The sequence below is a fragment of the Columba livia genome, chromosome 5, assembly GCF_036013475.1.
Source record: "Columba livia isolate bColLiv1 breed racing homer chromosome 5, bColLiv1.pat.W.v2, whole genome shotgun sequence".
NCBI classification, from domain to species: Eukaryota; Metazoa; Chordata; class Aves; order Columbiformes; family Columbidae; genus Columba; species Columba livia.
In genome coordinates this window covers 60,917,208-60,936,390 of record NC_088606.1, presented here as the reverse complement: position 1 = coordinate 60,936,390, position 19,183 = coordinate 60,917,208, and the positions used below count along the sequence as shown (strand labels likewise).

At 39.4% G+C, this 19,183-nt stretch overlaps 1 protein-coding gene across 1 annotated transcript in view; it reads left to right on the top strand.

The window, feature by feature from the left end:
• Positions 1 to 19,183, top strand: part of QSER1 (glutamine and serine rich 1) — a 46,840-nt gene that overhangs the window by 6,726 nt on the left and 20,931 nt on the right. Inside the window, exons 2-4 of the mRNA XM_065065354.1 lie at positions 10,333 to 10,442; positions 11,782 to 11,946; positions 15,163 to 18,864. Of these exons, the coding sequence (XP_064921426.1) occupies positions 10,333 to 10,442; positions 11,782 to 11,946; positions 15,163 to 18,864 (3,977 nt within the window). The remainder of the gene's footprint in view (positions 1 to 10,332; positions 10,443 to 11,781; positions 11,947 to 15,162; positions 18,865 to 19,183) is intronic.

The window sequence follows — 19,183 nt, the reverse complement described above, 5'->3', positions numbered from 1 at the left end:
TTAGCGTTGTGTGAGAAGAGTTTGAGAGCTCTGGCCCTTCAACTACTGTTTCCAGATGTCTGGCAACTTGTTCTGAAAGCTTTTGGACACCAAGAGCACACCAGACAAAGGGCCACTGCGCCCTGAGCCATGTGTCTGCGATCAGGACGGTGTTTTGTGGTGATACGGGATGTACCAGCGTGTGCTGCACGATCAATGTTGCACTTTTTTTCTGATCAGGAAATCCCTTTCAGAAACACGGCGACTTCGTGTTTCACACCACATCCTGTTTACTCTCTCTCTTCTTCGTGTCAAAAATTCCAGTGCTAGACAGCGAATAATCCTTCAATTCCTATGCTCCTTCTATTTCGTTAATCTCTACTGAGCCTGCCAAGGATAACATTTCTATTATAATAGGTTTTTATCGATGGTGAGCATTTGCTATACAAAGAGTGATGCTAGCCAGCTAATTCCTTCAGACTCAGCATAACTACCTTGAGCTGGTGCTGGTGACCTGGAGGTTACTGATGCTCAGCACTACTGAAGAGAGATGGGATTTTCTTTTACTCCCCTCCAAAAAAACCTGTTTTGTTATTCCCTTTCAAAGGGAATACAGGTTTTTCACTATCTAAAGAATTTTTTTAGTTTGTGTGTGTGTGTACTCTTTTGATCTCTGTTAATACTTGTTTTTGTTTAGACATCTGCCTAAATGTCAGGAGATCTTGAATCAATACCTGGGGCATACTTAAGGAATCTGTTTTATATAGTGAAGTTTTTTACATCTTAAAATAATAAATGCTGTGTAGCTGTAACTATTTTCCTACAGTTTTAAAGAGTGCACGTTTTCCAGTTGAAGCATTCGCAAGCATCTGGGTTCGTATGGTATTTTCAGCTAGATAGTGACTGCTGACAATGTGGTAGCCACATTTCTGACCTCTTTGCAAGGTTAGAAATGTAAATTCAAATCTGTTTTAGGATGAAGAGAACACAGATGAAGAGGTGTAAGAGCTGAATTAAAGGACTATGCTAATTTTCCTTATAAAATTAGGTAGTAGCACCCCGTGATGTTTCCTGTAAATTAAAGGACTCTTGCTGCTACGTTTTACAATGAATTGTGTGTTGTTCATGTGTTAGATCTTTCCTGACACATCCCCTAACCTGGGATAGAAGTGGTGTTGGTCATAGCAGTGCCTCTTAATTGAATCTAAAGGAGCTTGTGTGAGCTCCTTGGCCCTTGGAGTGTGTTTTGGGAGGGGGCAAACACTGTCCCGGACATGTAGACATGCTGGAAGACTTAGAGAATGTTTAATGGCCTTGAATTGCGGGCTGTACTGATGTCCAGGGGTGGTGAGGTTTGTGGTCTCAGGTGTAGGCAGTGAGTAGATGCCTCGATTCTGTGCCAGTTCTGCGCTGTGAGGCCTTTGATCTTCACAGCAGTTCAGTGTGTTGCGTACTGAGCTCTTAGAAATTTTAAGTTTGTGAAACCTTCCTTATTTCAGTACCGAGTGTTTGAAATTTGGCTGTGGAGCCTGATCCCTTTTGTAAGTCTGAACGGGTTAGTGTTTGTGCCTTAGTTTCTTAGATGAAAGGAGAAGATATTTAATGGGTAATGGAACTGTAAAAACAAAAAAAGGTGTTGCTCTGTCAGTCAGTAGGACACATATATTTGCACCTCTTCCCTCTTTTGTGATGCATATCTCAACTTCAGCATCATCTTTTCTGTACAGTTGGAAAATAAAAAGCTTATTAAGAAATGGGATATCAAACATTCCTATAGTATCCCAAAAGTAATATTCAAGCTTGCCACAAAATACAGCACTGTAATAGCTGTGGGAGGATAAGGGTTGAGAAGCATTTAGATGGCTGATATGAATTGCACTTTTAATAAGGCACTGATGTGGCTATGCTGTATCTTGAGATAATGCTCTGCTGATTTTTGTGTTTAGAAATAAAATTTTATTATTAAATGTAATGAAATCCTTTTGTCTGTATCTCAGCCAACCATAATAGAGGATTATGCTGTGTGCTCAACCATTAATGCTGTGATGATCTTGAGAAGATTTTTCAAATATCTTCAAGTTGGCTTTTGACAACAGAATAGCATCACTAAACGGAGAAAAAGTGCTAGGTTTCCATTGCTGGTTGTTACAATAATCTTGTAAACTGTGAGTAAAGCTCTGTAGGAGACAAGTACTAATTAGAAAAATCACAGCTATTAGCTCCATGCTGGTTAAATAGAACATTCTTTCATAGAGAATAGGGTAAATAAATGTAGTGAGAAAATAATCCAGTGCCTCAAAAGGTGAGAAAAGAAGATTGCAGTTCTTTCCATGGTGTAAGGTACACAGACCATAATGGGGATCTTGTTTTTCTGCAGGGAGGAGCAGAGTAGAAGCTATCAGGGAAGATGTGTGAACCCACAAAAGGTTTCTTGACAAACAAATGGCTTAAAATTATTTCTTACACTGTATTGTAACATAAACTGGGTGCTGAATGTGGACATATCAGTGCCCGTTTAGGTGTGGGAGGCAACAATACTAAGTTAATGAGCACGTCAAGGTTAGGCTTCAGTGTTCAGAGCAGGAACACTGAAAGCTTCTCTCCAGGCCTTGAAATCTGAGAAAGTGCACTAGGAGCTCAAAAATGGCATTATTATAGAATAATTTAGGCAGGTTGTAGCCCCATTACAGTAGAAAAGGTGGGGTGGAGGCAGGGAAGGGGTAAGCTGCAGCACTGTATGGTCAGTTATATTAGCAATGTTCACATCTAAAAGTGGTTGGCGTTTTTTCCATTCTCTTGTGTAATGAATTTCATTGAATTCCTTGACAGTTCCTTACAGGACACAGAGGAGATTCCAACAGAAACCTGTCTGGGTGCTGCCAGCCCCCCAGGGCCTGTGGGGTGACAGCTGGAGGGACAGCGGTGGCCGTGGCCTGGATATCACCCCTGGGTGCTCCCCTGGCTTCTGGGTTCCTGCTGTGGAGTTTCTCAGTAAAGGAATTAGAAGTAGCTCATATTTAGAATTTTAATTCTAAACTTAAAATACCTTCACCCTTTTTTGCCTTTCATAGTGTATCTGATTTTTGTAAGCTGCAGAATGTCTTTTAGAAGTGGTAACGCTATTTGCAAAGGAAAAAATAAATGAAAAAGGCATTTTGTTAAATGTACTGCATTTCATCTGTAGATAACCTCAGCAACAAAGATAATTTATATTGTATACCTTAAAAAATAATAACATGAGGTAGTTTGTCCAATCCTTCCATAGTAACTGAAGTTGAAGTTTCTAAGTAGCTCATTTCTATCTGAATATCAGTTTTCATGTACATAGTTTCAAGGCATAGTTTAAGTGGTTTTTATGAACACAGAATTATGATTGTCTTTGTTATTAAGAACTCCACAGGTTACTTAATCAGACAAGCCAGCACTTGCTTTCAGGTATTGAAGTACCAGTAAGGCTGTTTTGGCTTTGCTGAAGCGGTTTTGGATTGTTTATTTTGAAAAGAATCAGGCATAAAGACTTCAGACACATAAACATAGGAATAAAAGGGAAATGGACCTTTTTTTGCCATGAAATCTTTCTCTTATGATACAACATGTATTCAGATAAAGAATCACGGGAACAGCGTGAACCTTTGCTCATTCAGGCAGTTCCTCGCGTGTTGTTTTCTACCTCGAGATCTATTTCTCAGAAGTTCCTATCTCAGCTCCTAGAAAGCGAGGAAGTACGGAGAGTTTCCTCTCACAAGTACCTTGAGATCGTCTTTGCTCCAGGTCATTTCTTCTGGTCTCAGCCATGATTTGGTGGCTCTGCCTATGAATTGAAGTGGGAAATTAACATTATAACTTCACATTTAATGAGAGAATGAAGGGTGAATGCCTTTAGTATGTTACAATTTGATATATTCTACCTTGAAAATGTAGTCTGTTTTAATTACGTTATAAGGCAAGAATGTGACGTAAGCAACAGACAGTTGAGATTGTTGATAAAATACTACTCTTCTGTGCTTTACTGACATACCATAGTACTGGAGTCTGATTCTGTATCGTCATCTCTTCTATCTTGAAGAAAAATACTACTAAATAGTTAATAGTCCTTTAAAATATGGACATCTGTTTATTTTCTGTGTGATAACTCAAAAACAATTGAGGCAAATGCTAAAGATGTATGCTGTTCCCAAAAGAATGCTCTACATACTTTTTAAGACATATTAACCTCAGTGATGCTTTTCTTCTAATTTCTCAGAGGTGGGCTTAACTTTTCAAATAGCAGATTATTCTTTTTTTCTCGTGGATACCATAACTGTTCTAGATTGCTAAATATTCTTTCTATTTGTGCAAATGTCTGTTGAATCTTCAAATATTGAGAATTGTCTTGTATCCTCTAATGAAAGGATCAGGAGAACTAGATACAGGGGGAGTGGGCTGGTTTCCAGTTTTTCCTGAATCTGCCAACATTTGCAAGATTTGAACCAATTTTGTTCTGGCGGTGTCTTTTTCTTTTTTCCCCAGTATGTCTGAAGGTAGGAAATAACAGATGAACAATCACATTTTGACATTTCTAAGTAAATACCTGGCACTGCAATGAGTCTTTGGGCTGAACAGGAGTTTGTTTTCCTTTGTTTTCCGTCGGAATTAATTTCTGAAGCATCTTCTGTCGTCTGTATGGGTTTGCTTTTAAACTTCTGGAAGTGTGTTGGCCTGTCTGTTGGACAGGAGTGATTTGATGTTATTAGCAGTATTAAACTCATTTAAATCGCAACTTTCTAGGCAAATCCCTTCATCCTTTTTGATTCTGCTTTCTTAGAGTCATTACGTTTTTTAAAACACAAAATCAAACCTATTTTTTAATTAGTTATTAATTATTATTTTTAATAATTTTAATTATTTTTTAATTAAATATACCTACCTGTAACATTGCTTTTAAATAGTTTTTTGAGCCTTCAGATGAACTCTAGACGCTGAATTACATTCCATTTAGACTGTGGCAAACAGTGGTGAAGTCTGTTGGTGTTAGAATGGGCCGAAAAGGCCACATACCCTCCGTTTCATCCGTATTAAATTGATGTTTCTAAGTAGTACTCCTACAGTCCATCTCCATGGGATGCTGTGCATAAAGGCGAAATTAGCAATGAGAAATATTTAAGCAAAATATTTATCTGATACTCAAACAATTCTAAATATGAACCCGCCAACAGATAATGCAAGCTGGAACTGTATTTTACAGGTTTAAAATCAAAAAGAGATGTAAGCTGCATGTCACTTTATATATTTTACGTTTAGAACAATATTTTTAGTATTTAGATATGCGTCTGTCATTCTTGTGGTGTTGGGATGTTAAGCAGCTTTGTTTTCAGCCTCTGAGTGGAACTGGCGCAGCCAAGGAGCTGGTTGAAGAGATTCCTGTGCCAAGTGAGCTTTGGGGTGGAGCGAGAAATTCGGGTAATATTTCCCTTATTTCACATATATTTCAAGTCAGGTAAAATGCAAAGTGAGAGTTTTAAGGTGTTTCCTTGTCAGTACAAGGCTATCACTGTATTTTTAATCTCCTTTTTGGTGTTTTATTTAGAAGTGGACTATATACCCAGTTCTCTTCCTGCAGGGGTCAGGAAGCTCCTCTTGTTTACAGTGAGGCCAAACCGGCTGCCCAAAGATTAAATCAAATTGTTTCCCTTGTCTGCCTCAAATCTGATCACTCCTGTTGTGCGTGCTGGGTTGTTGCCTTTTGTTTTGTTGGGCTTAGTTGATTTAGATCTCAAGACTTGTTAGGCCTGTGCTGGTGGCTTCCACTCTTGGGACCTTCCCAGCCCTGCACTCAGTGTCATGGGGCTCTGGTTTCACTTTGAGTGCAACCTGTGCTGTTTGGATACTTGAAAATGCTCTGTGATTTAGCGTGGTTTTTTTAGCTATATCAGAGGTAGGAGTTGCATGTGTATAAGAATAAAAGAACAAGGTATTGCACCTGAAAGCATCCTTTACAATTTAAGAGTCCTGGTCTGTTTTTCATGTAGCTGTTATGTGTTTCCCTAGAGCCTGAATAATTGCTCTGACAAAACTTAGAATAAAAAAAAAACCAAAAAGCCTTAAAAATTGCTAAGCTCTAATGAAAATTGTTCTAGAAAATAAAGTATAAAGATGAAAATGTCCTCTTTCCATGTGATGATACTTTTTGTATCAAATATTAAGTAAACTACGATACAGAGACAAAACCACTTGAAACAAGTATTTCATTCTGTATGGATGTCTAGGAGAGCAAGGTTATTTGAAGAAAACAAGAGAATTAAAAATACTTACTTGTATATTCAGTGTTTATTGCAGCTGAATTTGGTTCCATGTAAGAGTGATCCTTCCATTTGAGTTTGAAATTGAAAAAGGAGTTATAAATCAAGGTTGAGGTATTTTAGTAACAATTAAGTGCGAAAACCACACATTTTCTTCCAGAAATTTTGCTGGGGAGGTAATAATCTTCTATCAGCCCAACTGATGGAGCTGGAAAAAACATATAATTATTCGAATAATTTCATTTTCATTGTCATAAGGATTTTTTTATTGCATCATTACAGCAATGACAGATAATGACGGCTCTTCATAGCACAACTCTAAAAGGACACTTGAATATTTTATTCAAATTGAATGGACCTTTTCAATGAAAAATACTTTGGGGGAACTGTTTTCCAGATTGTTATGTCAAATTTGTATTGCTTTCTGGCAGTAATCACTTCATTGTGCACTTAGCTATGCCAGTAGAAGTAAGAAATCACTGTGGTGTATCAGTGATACGGGAGAAGTGGTTTTGGAACATTATATAGCAACTAATGATAACAAATAACAATACACCAAGTGATGTGAATGTGTTTCTTCAGTAACTAATCTGACATTTCAGTACAAGTGAGAACTCATGTGGAATTTTAACAAACTTGGAAACAGGCGTACAAAAGGCCAGATAGCCGTAATGTTATTTGCCATGCTTAATGTGGTTTTGATATGTGACTTACGTGCTGTATAAGTTCATCTGTTTAAAAGCTGTATTTTATAAAAAGGAACCCTAAGGCAGTAATCTGCTTTCAGATTGCTGTGCTTGTGTTTAGGATAAGATTATGTAAACTGAAGGCATATATGTTGGGGGTTTTTGAGATAAGAATCTACATTCCAGCACCTAGTAATTATACAATAAACAATTAACTGTTCTAATAAATACATTGTTTTTATTGAAAGACAGATTCATTTTTGAGGTTGCGGTTGCATTAGCTATGGTGTATCAGTGATACGGGAGAAGTGTTTTTGGAACATTATATAGCAACTAATGATAACAAATAACAATGCACCAAGTAATGTGAATGTGTTTCTTCAGTAACTAATCTGACATTTCAGTACAAGTGAGAACTCATGTGGAAGTTTGTATTAAAAAAAAAAATCATAATATTCTGTGAGTATTCTTCTGATGCTCATAATCAATAGAGTTTTGAGATTCCACTAATTAACAAGGTTTCTGAGATACTAAGTCTAGAGGTTATTTTGTAGGCCAGTGTTAATTTTGGCGTCCTCTGTGTTACAAAGTCTTTGTCTAAGTTTCTTCTGCAAGTTGCTTTCATCATTCAACGCATCCTGCCTCACCTCTGCAGTCTTGTGTTTTAGGCTGTCTTGTAGTCTTTGCATATACTGTGTGTTTCCTTTACCAAAAAGTGTTTATTGCGAGGGAGTGAAGGAATGGAAATGTTCTCTAAGCAACCAGAACAAGTAGAAATTTCAAATTAAAAAAAGCAGGAGGGGGAGGGAAAACTTATTTTTCAATTTCCCACATTTTCAGGTGATTAATTTAAAGTCAAGTTCATCCACTTTTTGCTCACGACCTTCTTCTGTGACAGTGTAAGAGGAGGAATGAGACACAATTACTTGATGTGATCAGTACCAGTTTTTGTGGGTCTCACCTCTGCCAAATATCAGCCCCTTTGCCCAGAACACCAGTACAGCACCAAACGTGCCTCCCAGCCTGAAAATACCCGACACAGGATAAGGAAGGTGTTCTCTATATGAGTGATATATGTAGTATGACTTCAGAGTTTGCCTTTCAAACATATAGGAAAGTCAGGTCAGCATTGCACACTTTGGTTTAAGTAAATGCTTAAAGAAAACTTGGAAGTAGAACTGAGTAAAGCCTGGTACACATGGAAAGTTTTCACAAGATCAGCATTTGTGTTGGTGAAGATAACTCTTGCTAACAGTGCACGTGTTACCATGATTCAGTTTAGAAATGTATTTTCTCATGTAGCACATTTTTATTTAAAAAAATCTGAAGAAAACATCATGTGTCTTAAGTTTTACATTTTTTCCAGCTTTTGTTCAAAAAACTAAACCACTTTAAAATTTGTCTCATAAAAAGCCTCACATTTAAAGAGACTTTATTACATGCATAATGTTTTATGTGCAGAACACTATTGTAATTTTTTTTGTCTGGAAGTACTAAAATTTTTTTAATGCTGTAAATCAAAAAATAACGTAGTGTCATGCAGTCATGCCCGCCAGTTGTCCATAGTAATGATGCAAATAATTAGATTTCAGTCAGCATATAATGTAAATCAGGTGCTGATACATAGTGTTGAACTGCGCAAAGATCCATCCTCTGCAGCAGGGGTGTCAAACTCATCTTCACTGGGGGCCACATCAGCTTCGTGGTTGCCTTCGAAGGCCCGAATGTAATTTTAGGACTGTATAAATGTAACTACTCCTACTTCCCTGCTCTACAACGCAAGCATGTCGATATGCTGACTCTGAATTGAGGTTTGGCGATTCCCTGCAAGGTAATTATTGCTGTGAAAGGTGTTAAAGTGCCAGACAGTGAGTGCAATTGAGAAAAGCAGTAGCTGAGGTTCTCTGTTTGTTTGTTTGATTTAATTCTTTAGGTTTGTGTTTTAGTCTGACATGCTGGCTTTAGGAGCAGTGCTCTGCCATGAGCAGCTGAAATACAAAATACATCCCATTAGTGCATCTGGGGCATGGAAGTTAATCTTGAGGCCTAAAATGTGTCCCTTCCAGAGGGGCTCTTGCTGGGTGCTGATGTGTGGCGGTCAGAGCTCTCTCTCACAGGCTCATCACATCTCCGCTGCCTCTTCTCAGTGTCTTCATGAAAACGAACCAAATCCAGTAGTGTTGCCAATTTTTATATTATTTAGTGACTCCTCTAAAAGTTTCCCATGATGTCATGGTTCCTGGCATCGACTGTTTGACGTTTTCCTGATGCAGAAGCGGCTGCCCCCTCATCCCAGGGGATGGGAGAGGGTAAGTCCAGTCCCCTGTACAGCAGTCAGCAGGGATCACTGTGGGTTTTGCCAGCTGAGGGTTTTTGGCATCTGTTTACAATTAAATTTTGAACTTAAAGCAATCTCATGTGCACTCTCAAGTAGCAGCTACCTATAAACTAAACGTCCAAAAGGCAAGAAGAGAAGATGATAAATGGTTACTCGGTCGTGCTGGCTTTCATGTTTTCCATTTGACAGGTGCTGTGCAGAGCTGAATCTCTGGAAGCTTGAAAGCTTTGGGATTTTGTTTTGCTTCCCCCTCCTTTTTCCTGCCTTTTAAGTTGGAAATCATTAGCGCTTTTGGCAGGTTCCTCACGTTGCTTGATGTTTAGATCTCATCTCTTTATTTTCTGCGTTGCTTTTGCATGGGCCTCAACACTGTATATTTTCAGTTTGCTTCCATTAAGCCTGATTAAAACATCATGTTAATTTAGGTGACTCATTTCAAAACGTTAAATAAAAACTGTGGATCATTAACTTATATTTTAATGCTCTGCGGTCTGAAGACTGAGATTTGAAAACACTTGCTAGTGTTTTCACTGTCAGTATTTTTAGAACTGCACGAAAATTAACAAAATCTTTAAAAAACTATTGCTCCCACAGCTTCCTAGTCGTCCCAGCTTTTGTCTTAAATGTGGTCCTGTAAGTTTGAATGGAATAAGAAATTGAGATGTTAAAGTGGGCATGTATTTGTAGTCATCTGCTCTGCAGATTGTACGTCAGTAAATCATTACTGAAAGTGTTCATCCAGTGTTTCTTAGAGTTGAACGAGGATGGCTTTTGTCTTTCTGACCTGGTCCTTTGTAGACTTTTCTGTGATCAACTTTGATTTTTGTAAGGTTGGGGGTCTTTTTACTATTTAGCTTATTAGCTTTTGTAGTGCTTTTTTTAAACTGCTTAACATTTATAGTGATGTCTTAGCACAACCACATCTGTCAGACCTTGGGCTTGCGTTCCTTTTTTATTTCTGCAACTTTCTGGCTTGTGGTTGGGATTTCATCATTGTACTTTGTTTCTGTAGCCGTATATGTTTGTTAATGATGTTTAATTTCTCCCTTAGCTTAAGCTATGGAGGAGGACATTCGTCACATTCAGAAACAGATCTTCACAGACAGACATACACAGCTTCTCATCAGCTTCCTGGATACTCTGCTACACACCATCCTACTGGTAACTGTTCATATAATGAGATTATAGTTTAAATAGCTAAAGAAAAAACAATAAAGACAAGCAACAACAAACCAACCAAAAACCACAAACCCAATACCACAAACCCACACAACAAACAAAAACCAAAACCTAAAGATACTACATAATTTAGATCCAAATTGAATTTTGTGATCAGAGGAAGTTTATCATGCAGGTGGTGGCAAATGGTATGAGAAAAGCTGAGTTTGTAGTAGAAACTTAACAATCAGTTGTAAGCTTTTGTGAAAATGTTGTAAGTAAAAAGGAAAATGTAAGAGGAGGGTTATGCTCAGTAAATTGTTGGTAGTTCTTAAAGAAACTGCATGAAATCTTTAAAATACAGCATTTCAGGATATCGTCTATGCATAAGAGCCAACCATCAAGCATGCCTCAAAACCAGCTGCAGAAATCATGCTAATTCTTTCAGACTACAGCAAATAGCAAAACTAACGCAAATTGCAACGCAATGTTTCTAGTACATGTGCAAACTAAGGCATAATGCTGGGGGAAGGTAAAATTGACTTTAAATATAATAGCAGGTTAGACAATGTTACATCTACATCAGATCTGTCTGTGATCTTGATGATGTCCTGTCTCCATGTCAGGAGAAAACAGGGCAGGAGCTCTTTGTGCTCGCTTTGCAGCCCAGTTTCTGAGGAAAAGCATTTTGGTCCATGTGCTGGTTGGAATCCACGGTGCCCTGGCCAGGTCCTGGGTCGGGATGGTGAGGGGTCAGAGCTGCAGAGGATGTTTCAGGGTGCAGACCCAGTTGTCTTGACATAATTTCATTTATTTAGAACTCTGGATCTCTCCAGTGTTTCACATCAAGCCCCCTGCCATTGAAAGGTGTGAGCAACAGGGAACATAGACAGTGTTTGAAACAGGGAATGCAACCAAACCCCCTTTTCTTGTGCTAGTGTTGCAGAAAAGTTCAACTATAAGCTGCCCAAAAGGTGAATGGGTTGATGCAGAGAAGTTGAACCCATTTTAGAAGGAACTCTTTTTTTGAACAGTTCATGTAAAAACTGGAGCAGCGAATCTTCAGATGAAGGGAGAATTTTGTTTGTCCCAAATGTTGTTTTTAAGTATCATATTTGACATAAATTTAATAATAGATATAAAAATGTATTCTTAAGTTCCAGTTTACAATTGCAACGCTGTCAAACAGTTAAACACTGAAAAATCCATGTACTTTAATAATATTGCTAATGTTCTGTAGGTTATTTTTAGTGAATTGTGAATATATATCCTTGTTTTTTGATTTTCTTGTAAGTTCATCTGAATTCTCTGTTTTGTTTCGTTTCCCTCCACCTTTGTCTAGGTCTTTCAGGAATATTTGATACCAGTATGCACAGTGCTGGAAGTAACACTAAGGAAACTTCTTCAGTTATGAATTTTCTCTCTGCTATCGAGTCTCGTACTGCTCAGGCTGTCTCTTCAGGATCTACCCTTTTACCACAATTCAGGGCTCCTTCCTGGCAGACAGGTGAAAAATTTCTCGTGAAATAAAATTTTGTCATGATCATATTGAATGTTGGGGAGAATTTGAAGCAGAAATATCCTGAGTGGCTGGAAAGGCTACGCATGTTCTACCTTTTTTCCATCTTGGTACTAAAGAAAAAAAAAAAGTCTCAAAATCAATGAAATTGTATTACCAGAATTATATTAGAATAAGAGTTATATGAGCAGAAGTTCTAATTGTTTAGAAGGAATTTAGATGTGTATTATTTTGTCTAACGAGTCAAATTTATTCCCCAACTTTCTTTGGAATTAGTCTCACTAACACCATAAGCATCTTCATGTGGGCTAGCTATACAATCTAGCAGAACTTTCATTCTCAGAACTCTTTTCCCTGCCATAATTCCTCTTCTGTGATATTACTACTAAAAATCTGCGGATAACTTCAGCCCCTTTGCACACAGAAGTAATGAGTGAGGTTTTCTCAAAAAGCAGGTCTGAGGTGCATGTTGCATAGAAATAAGTGATCTAATTTACAAATAAATATGCTGTGGTTTTTTGGCAGACTGGCTGCCTCCTGTAAACCTTCCCCATCTGTCAAGCCTTCTGTGCAGAGAAGGAAACTTTGCATATTTTGAGCTTGCTGTCAGCAGCCACACCGGGATCAGTTTTGCTGCTGCATCTCTGGGGATCTTCAAGTCATGCTTAATCTTAATGTAGAGATTACACAACTGTGCAGTGAATCAGATCTATTCCATGATCAGACAGAAGATGTTTAGCTGTTTGTTTTTTCCCTTTGGTGGGATGATTTTCCCCTGTACCAGCAAGGTGATCTGTGTCTTGGTGCCTCCGTATGATCGCTGGTTCTGATTTAGGGGAGGAGGTGTAAGGTAGGAAGAGGGAAGAGCTGAACAGTCCTTGCAGTGACAGTTTGTACTTGGTGTGTTGAGTGTAGCGTGCAGCTGCATTCTGTGAAGAGCTACTCAAAAGTTGAGAGAATGTGGCATCTTTTATTCACCACGAACAAAAGCAGATAAGTGGGAGCACAGATGAAGACATGCACTGTTAGTCTGTCAAGAAATCAATATTAATCAGTGATGGTGAGGGTTGTGATGACCCATCCTCACGTCAGATTGTCAGCTGGGAGGAAATGTTTTTTTCTCTTCTTCCTAGCTTTCTGTCCTAAGGGTGAATTGTGAAGAACGGGGAGACGTGCTGTGGGGCGGGTTTATGGTGATACTCAGAACTGAGAGAGTTCTCAGTACTCATTACTAGGAACTCATCAGTAGGCCCATTTCCAATATTACCAGTTCTCTGAGCTTCCAGTTGTCCTTTAATACTTTTGCTGCTTTTCTGTACCCCTCAGTCCTCCCAGTTGTCTTTTGAGGCTTTGTCTTCTAAAACTTTTTTGATGAGGGCAAACAAGTGTTTGTCATTCTTCAAAGCGACCTTTCTTTAGAATGGTGTTTTACTTTGGGTTTTTCTCCAAATGCTGCAGCTGCTGATTTTTGGGAGAACAGAGGAACAGTATGGTTGTTTTATTGTCCTACCAAGTTTTCCTTCGATTTGTGGGTTTGTATTATCAGTATTCTGATTTCGTAGGGTAGTGGGGAGGTGTCTGTGTGCACAGCTTACTACCTTTGGCATAACTTTTGTCTGCTCCTCCACACGTTTAAGAAATTACCTACATAGTAGGAAGGGCTTTAATTTATGGAAGAGAAGGGGAAAACACAGGTTAGATGAGAAATGAACATCTGCAGTTAAAATAAGTATAAATTCTTCCCATTCTTGGATGCTTCTGGATGCCCCTAGTTTTGTGTTAGTGGTAGGGATTCATAGAAGAGAACCCAGTTGTACATGATGTTGCAGTATTTTAGAATGGCGGTGGGGGGAGAAGGCTTATTAAACCACTGCTTATGCTTTCTTACTCAGAAAGACCTTATTGTTGACTAATGAAAAATACCTTGGCATTCCTTCAGTATCAAATCTCTTCATATCACTTTGTCTTGAACTGAGAAGGAGGAACAAAGACTTTCTTTCGCAGCTTCATCTGAAACTTCTAAAGCAATTGTATTATTAAGTTGCAATCAGTTTAAGAGGACTTGATATATTTTTAAATGATGTTTTTACAGAAGCATTTGTCTCAAAACAAGCTTTATTTATTGATTTTTTTTCTTAAATGGTCCGAAGCTAACAGCTATTTTAAGTATCCAAGAACAACTGAAAGAGGTCAAATTATACCATTGATTTTATTTGTTCCTGATTTGCGTACCCTTTTAAGTTTACCGGTGGAAATTGTTTCCTTTTACAGATTCCTTTACAAAAGTTTAAGCCTCTCTGACAATAAGCTTGCCTTCTTCAGTTTCCTTCGTAGACTTTGGAAATAGCATACCAGTACCTCCAGGTCCCAGGGCGAAAAGCCCTGAACGATATGGATCACTGCTGTGAGCCCCAAGGCTGGCAAAGGAATTCACATCAGTTAGAGCAGTGTATTCTGTTGAGAAATCTTGTGTAAACCAGGATGTCATACTGATGTCTGGATGCAAATAAGTAATATTACACCTTTTGGTTGCATAGTTGCTGTCTGTGGATATTTTGGACTCTCACTTTAGAAAGTGTACAAATCGTATTTATTCTTTGTATTGAAAGTCAAAGCCTTCCTTTAAGAAACTTCCTATAGTACAAATTGTATAGGCTGTTAGCTATTTCACTGTAAACTCTCAACTGTTTTATATAAAGTGAGTTGTAAAAGTCTTGGTGAGGGTAAATGCAAGAGGTGGAATTGCTCCTTTAATTGTGCATGTATTTCAATTGGTAAGGTGTAATTTTGCCTTTGTGCTTTATATTAGAGGTGTCAAGGGCTTTTGATCAGGTCTCCTCTACTATAAACTTCTTTTTAAACAGAAATAAAAACTAATAAAGAGCCTACAGTTTCAGAGCAGAATTAATCTCATACATTTTTTTAATCCACCATTTGCATCTTAAGGATATGAGTTTTTTCCCTTGGCAATTCACTATAGGTGTAGAATTTGGAATTCTTAAAAAGCCTGCACTTCCAGTTTGAAAATTACCCACAATACGTGCCTCCCTTTAAATGTTTTGTGTTGAAAAGGGTGGTGATTCTAAAGGTTACATATGAAAATGCTGTAAGATCTTACTATTAAATGAGGTGTAGAAATGCGGAGTGTTGTAACTCGTAAAGCTCCCTTATGCTCTTTATCCCTTCTTGTTTTGTTTTTTCCAGGTATGCATTCCTCAACAGCCACAGAACTATTTGTTACTGGAGCTTTGCCAACCTCTGGAACATTTCCACCAACATCTGCTTTATCAGCGTATCAGCATCCCAATACTTTCAGCAGTAGAAACTTTGCTACTACCCCTTCTCTTACTCTTCAAGATACGACTTTCAGTGCTACATCAAATGGTCTCTTAACTACCCACGATCCTTTGTTACAGATTAAAACATCGCAAGGCACTGTTCCAACTGCTTTGACGTTTGAGCGTCTGGGCAGTTCTGTTTTAAGTACTAGCGTACCACCGCAGTCATCAACATATCGTTCTGCTCAAGAATCTGCACCCCATCTCTTGCAACCTCAATTTAGTTTGTTGCCTTCAACCCTCGGAGGAGCTCAGCAGGTTTCTCAGGCATATAGCACGTCTGTCTTTACCGGTTCCACTGCTTCTATCGATAGAGCACTTCAGCGAGAATGTAGTGTTATTAAACACCATCAGCGGCCTTCAAGTACTCAGTCTGTTCAGGCTCAACTGACTGTTTCACAGCATTCCTTACACAGCTATTTAACGAGTACAAGTGGAGTTAATTTTCAGGATACATCCAGGCACTCGGCGTTGTCCTGCAGTCCGGTTGGAGATGTTACTCAGGTGAGCAACGGAGGACCACAGCAGAAGACTTCTCAAGTCACGGTGGAACTTGCTCAGTCGTACACATCTGCAATTCCATCGCCTGGTTTTCCATCTGCTTCCACAGCAAAAGTGAAGAACTGTTCCACAAAGCAGCCTCCAAGGTCGACCAAGACTCCCAAACCTCAGAGTGTAGCTCCTGCTGTGCAGACGCAAAGTTATGCCAAAACTGCACAAAACCAGAGTTCTGTCATTACAGGCCAAGCACAGATCTACTCTACAGCACAGCTCCCAAGCCTCTTGTCGGTCAGCCAGTCCCAAAACTATATTTCATCCCAGGCTCAGAATGTGCCACCTGTCAGTCACTCACAGGATTTCTCCTCGAGCAAGGCTGAGAAGCTGCCCTCACTATATAAAACGTTGACTTTTTCTGGGCAATCGCAAACTATTACTTCTGATAGTCAAACTCTAAGTTACTCCTCAGAGGAACAGGTATTGACTTCGGTTCCAAATGAGAACTACTCTGGGCAAACGAGGGAACTTTCTTCCGTCAGCCAGTCTCAGAGCTACTCTTCTAGTCACTCTCAGGGTTTATCTCCAGTTAGCCAATCCCAAGTTAGTTTTTCATCTCAATCACAAGTTTTATCAGCTGTTAGTCCTTCAGAGAGCTATTCTTCAGGGCAGTCTTTAACATTAACATCGCCTTCTCTTTCCTTTAATGCCTCTCCTCGCATACAGACTCTTCCAGCCTCGAGTCCTAACCAGAGCTATATTTCTTTACATTCTTCTCAGAACTCTCAGTCACAAGAATCCTCTTCTCCGCAGTCTCAAAAGTTTTTGCCGTCTGTCCAGTCTCCTCCTTTCGCATCTCCAGCCCATTCACAGACACTGCAGAACAGCCGGCCTTCCTCAGAAACAAAGTCCTATGTTAAAAGGAAGTCTGACTCTAACTTGTATGCCTCCTCAAAACAAGAGGAAGAATTATCAATGCAGGATATGCAGGCATTGCAACAGCAAGCTTCCCTTGAATCTTCTGCTCAAAGGCTAACCGATGAGGAAATCGGTGCTCAGGACGCATCCTATAGGGTCTCGAAAGCAGACGACAGATACTCTCAAAGTGTCATCAGAAGTAACTCTTGTCTTGAAGATCAAGTTGTTGGACTTACTCTTCAAGGAACAAAAAAGGATGAAAGAATGGTCAATTCTGTGGAGCAGCTATCCCAGCACATTGGCCATATCACTAGCCTAAGCCATGATATTAAAAAGACGGCTAATTTAATGCAAACAACACAAGTAACTGTGAGCGCTAAGGAACTAAACCAGCAACATTCTCTTATGCATAAGGTACATGAAAGTAAAGCTCAAGAACAGCAAGGCCAGGTCATTAGTGCACCATCGCAAGTTCAACCTCACGCTTTAAGACACGGTCATCAGCTGTGCTTGCCCAGTGCACAGGTGCTTCTGGAGTCGGCCTGTGACTTGCAGATTCTTCATCAGTCAATTCTGCAGTCGGGTTTAGGACAAGCAAAGGCATCACCACAAGTGCAAAGAATACAGAGTCCTCAACAGGTGACACATCCATTCCTTCAGATGGATGGTCATATTATTCAAAGCAATGGGGGTCATTCTCAGCAACAGCTTCACACTCAGAATTCAGAAGTAATGAAAATGGACATTTCTGAGCCCTCCAAACCACTACAGCAACATTTGACAACAAAAGATCATTTTACTCAGACAAATCAACATGATTCAAAAAATCAGTTTGTTTCTCTTAGTTCGATATGTTTCCCAGAATCTATACTTCTCAGTGATGAGAGGAATATATTATCCAACGTAGATGACATCTTAGCAGCAACAGCAGCAGCCTGCGGAGTGACACCATCTGACTTTGCCAAATCAGCTTCTAATGAAGAGGAAATTCAGTCTGTTGAAAGTAGTGAGGAGCCTAAAACACAGTTCCGATCGATGGACGTAAGACATGTGTCTTCTGGTTTCAATGCCTCACCTGCTGTAGTTGGAAAGCCAGCAAGCATAAGTAATATTTCTCTGAATGGAGGCCAAATCACTATAAATCTTACAGCAGTGTCAACAATACAGACCAAACCGGTGAACCTCGATCAACAACATGTTGAAACTAATGACCAAAATGTACCAGCAAGAATGACCTCACCCACCCTTGGCCCTGGTCAAGAAGAGCAAGAGGCTGTTCCACTGAAGAAGCAATCTAGCATCAGTCATGAGTCTGAAGAAGATAATGATGCTTCTGCTGACGGTACCCGGAGTGCAAGAGACGCAGAATTTGTTTCGAGCGGTAAGAGTCTAAGCGAAGAAAGCGCTGCTTCAGAGAATGATTTTAATATGGGTGGTGATGATGGTACAGGAGCAGGTAACCAGTCTAAGGGTCCGTTGCAGCCACTCTCTGTGCCCCAAAGTGGAGACGGAACCGTTAGTAGAACTGAAGAAGAATGCCAAGATTTATCTCAAGGGAACCTTCAGAAGAAAAAAAGCAAAGGAAAAAGCCAGAACAAAAATGCTGCAGAAGATGACGGTGCAATTCAGAAACAGGTAAAAAGAAGTGGGCAGTGTAAACGGCAAAATTCAAGAGGAAATGACTCGTGTGTCACATACTCTTCTCCTGTTTCTGAAAGTTGTTATGATACTTACCAGCATCAGGAAAGAATGCGGCAAAAAATAAAAGAAGTTGAAGAAAAACAGCCTGAAGTCAAAACAGGATTTATCGCCTCTTTTTTAGATTTTCTGAAGTCTGGGCCTCGGCAACAGTTTTCAGCTCCAGCTGTACGGATGCCAAACAGGACTAGGCGGCCGGTTACCCAGATAGTTCGCGCCCCTTGCGTGCAGTCCTCTGCAAAGCCTCAGCCGGCAGCGGCGGCACCTGTACCTGCTGAGGTTAGTGGGGAAAGTCCAACCAAAAAAGTCGATGAAGAACTTAAGAAAAATCTGGAAACGTTGCCTTCATTTTCTTCTGATGAAGATGATTCTGTGGGGGGTAACCACGATCTTCAGAAGAGCATCTCTACTGCACTGTCAGCCCTGGATGATACATCCGACAGAAAGAACAAAGCAGGTAAAACAGTTACTACAGGTGCATGTGTTGGAGATTGCTGTAGCTGATGGGAAAAAATAAAGACTGATTTTAGCTATGTTTAGTTCAGGTAAAGGTTTTGACTGGTTTAGGTTTTAATCACAGCTGTAACTACGAGTTTTGTGCAAAAAGGTGTGTTGACTGTGAACTAAGCTACTGTTCTCCGCAATTAGAAAAATACGTAGATAAACTTTTTCATGCTACTTAAGTAGGACTCTTCTAATGCCAAAGTTATTTTAGCCCAGAATTGGAATAATGTGTCTGTTCTCTTCTTTGGCTTAGAATTCTAAGTATGATTTTC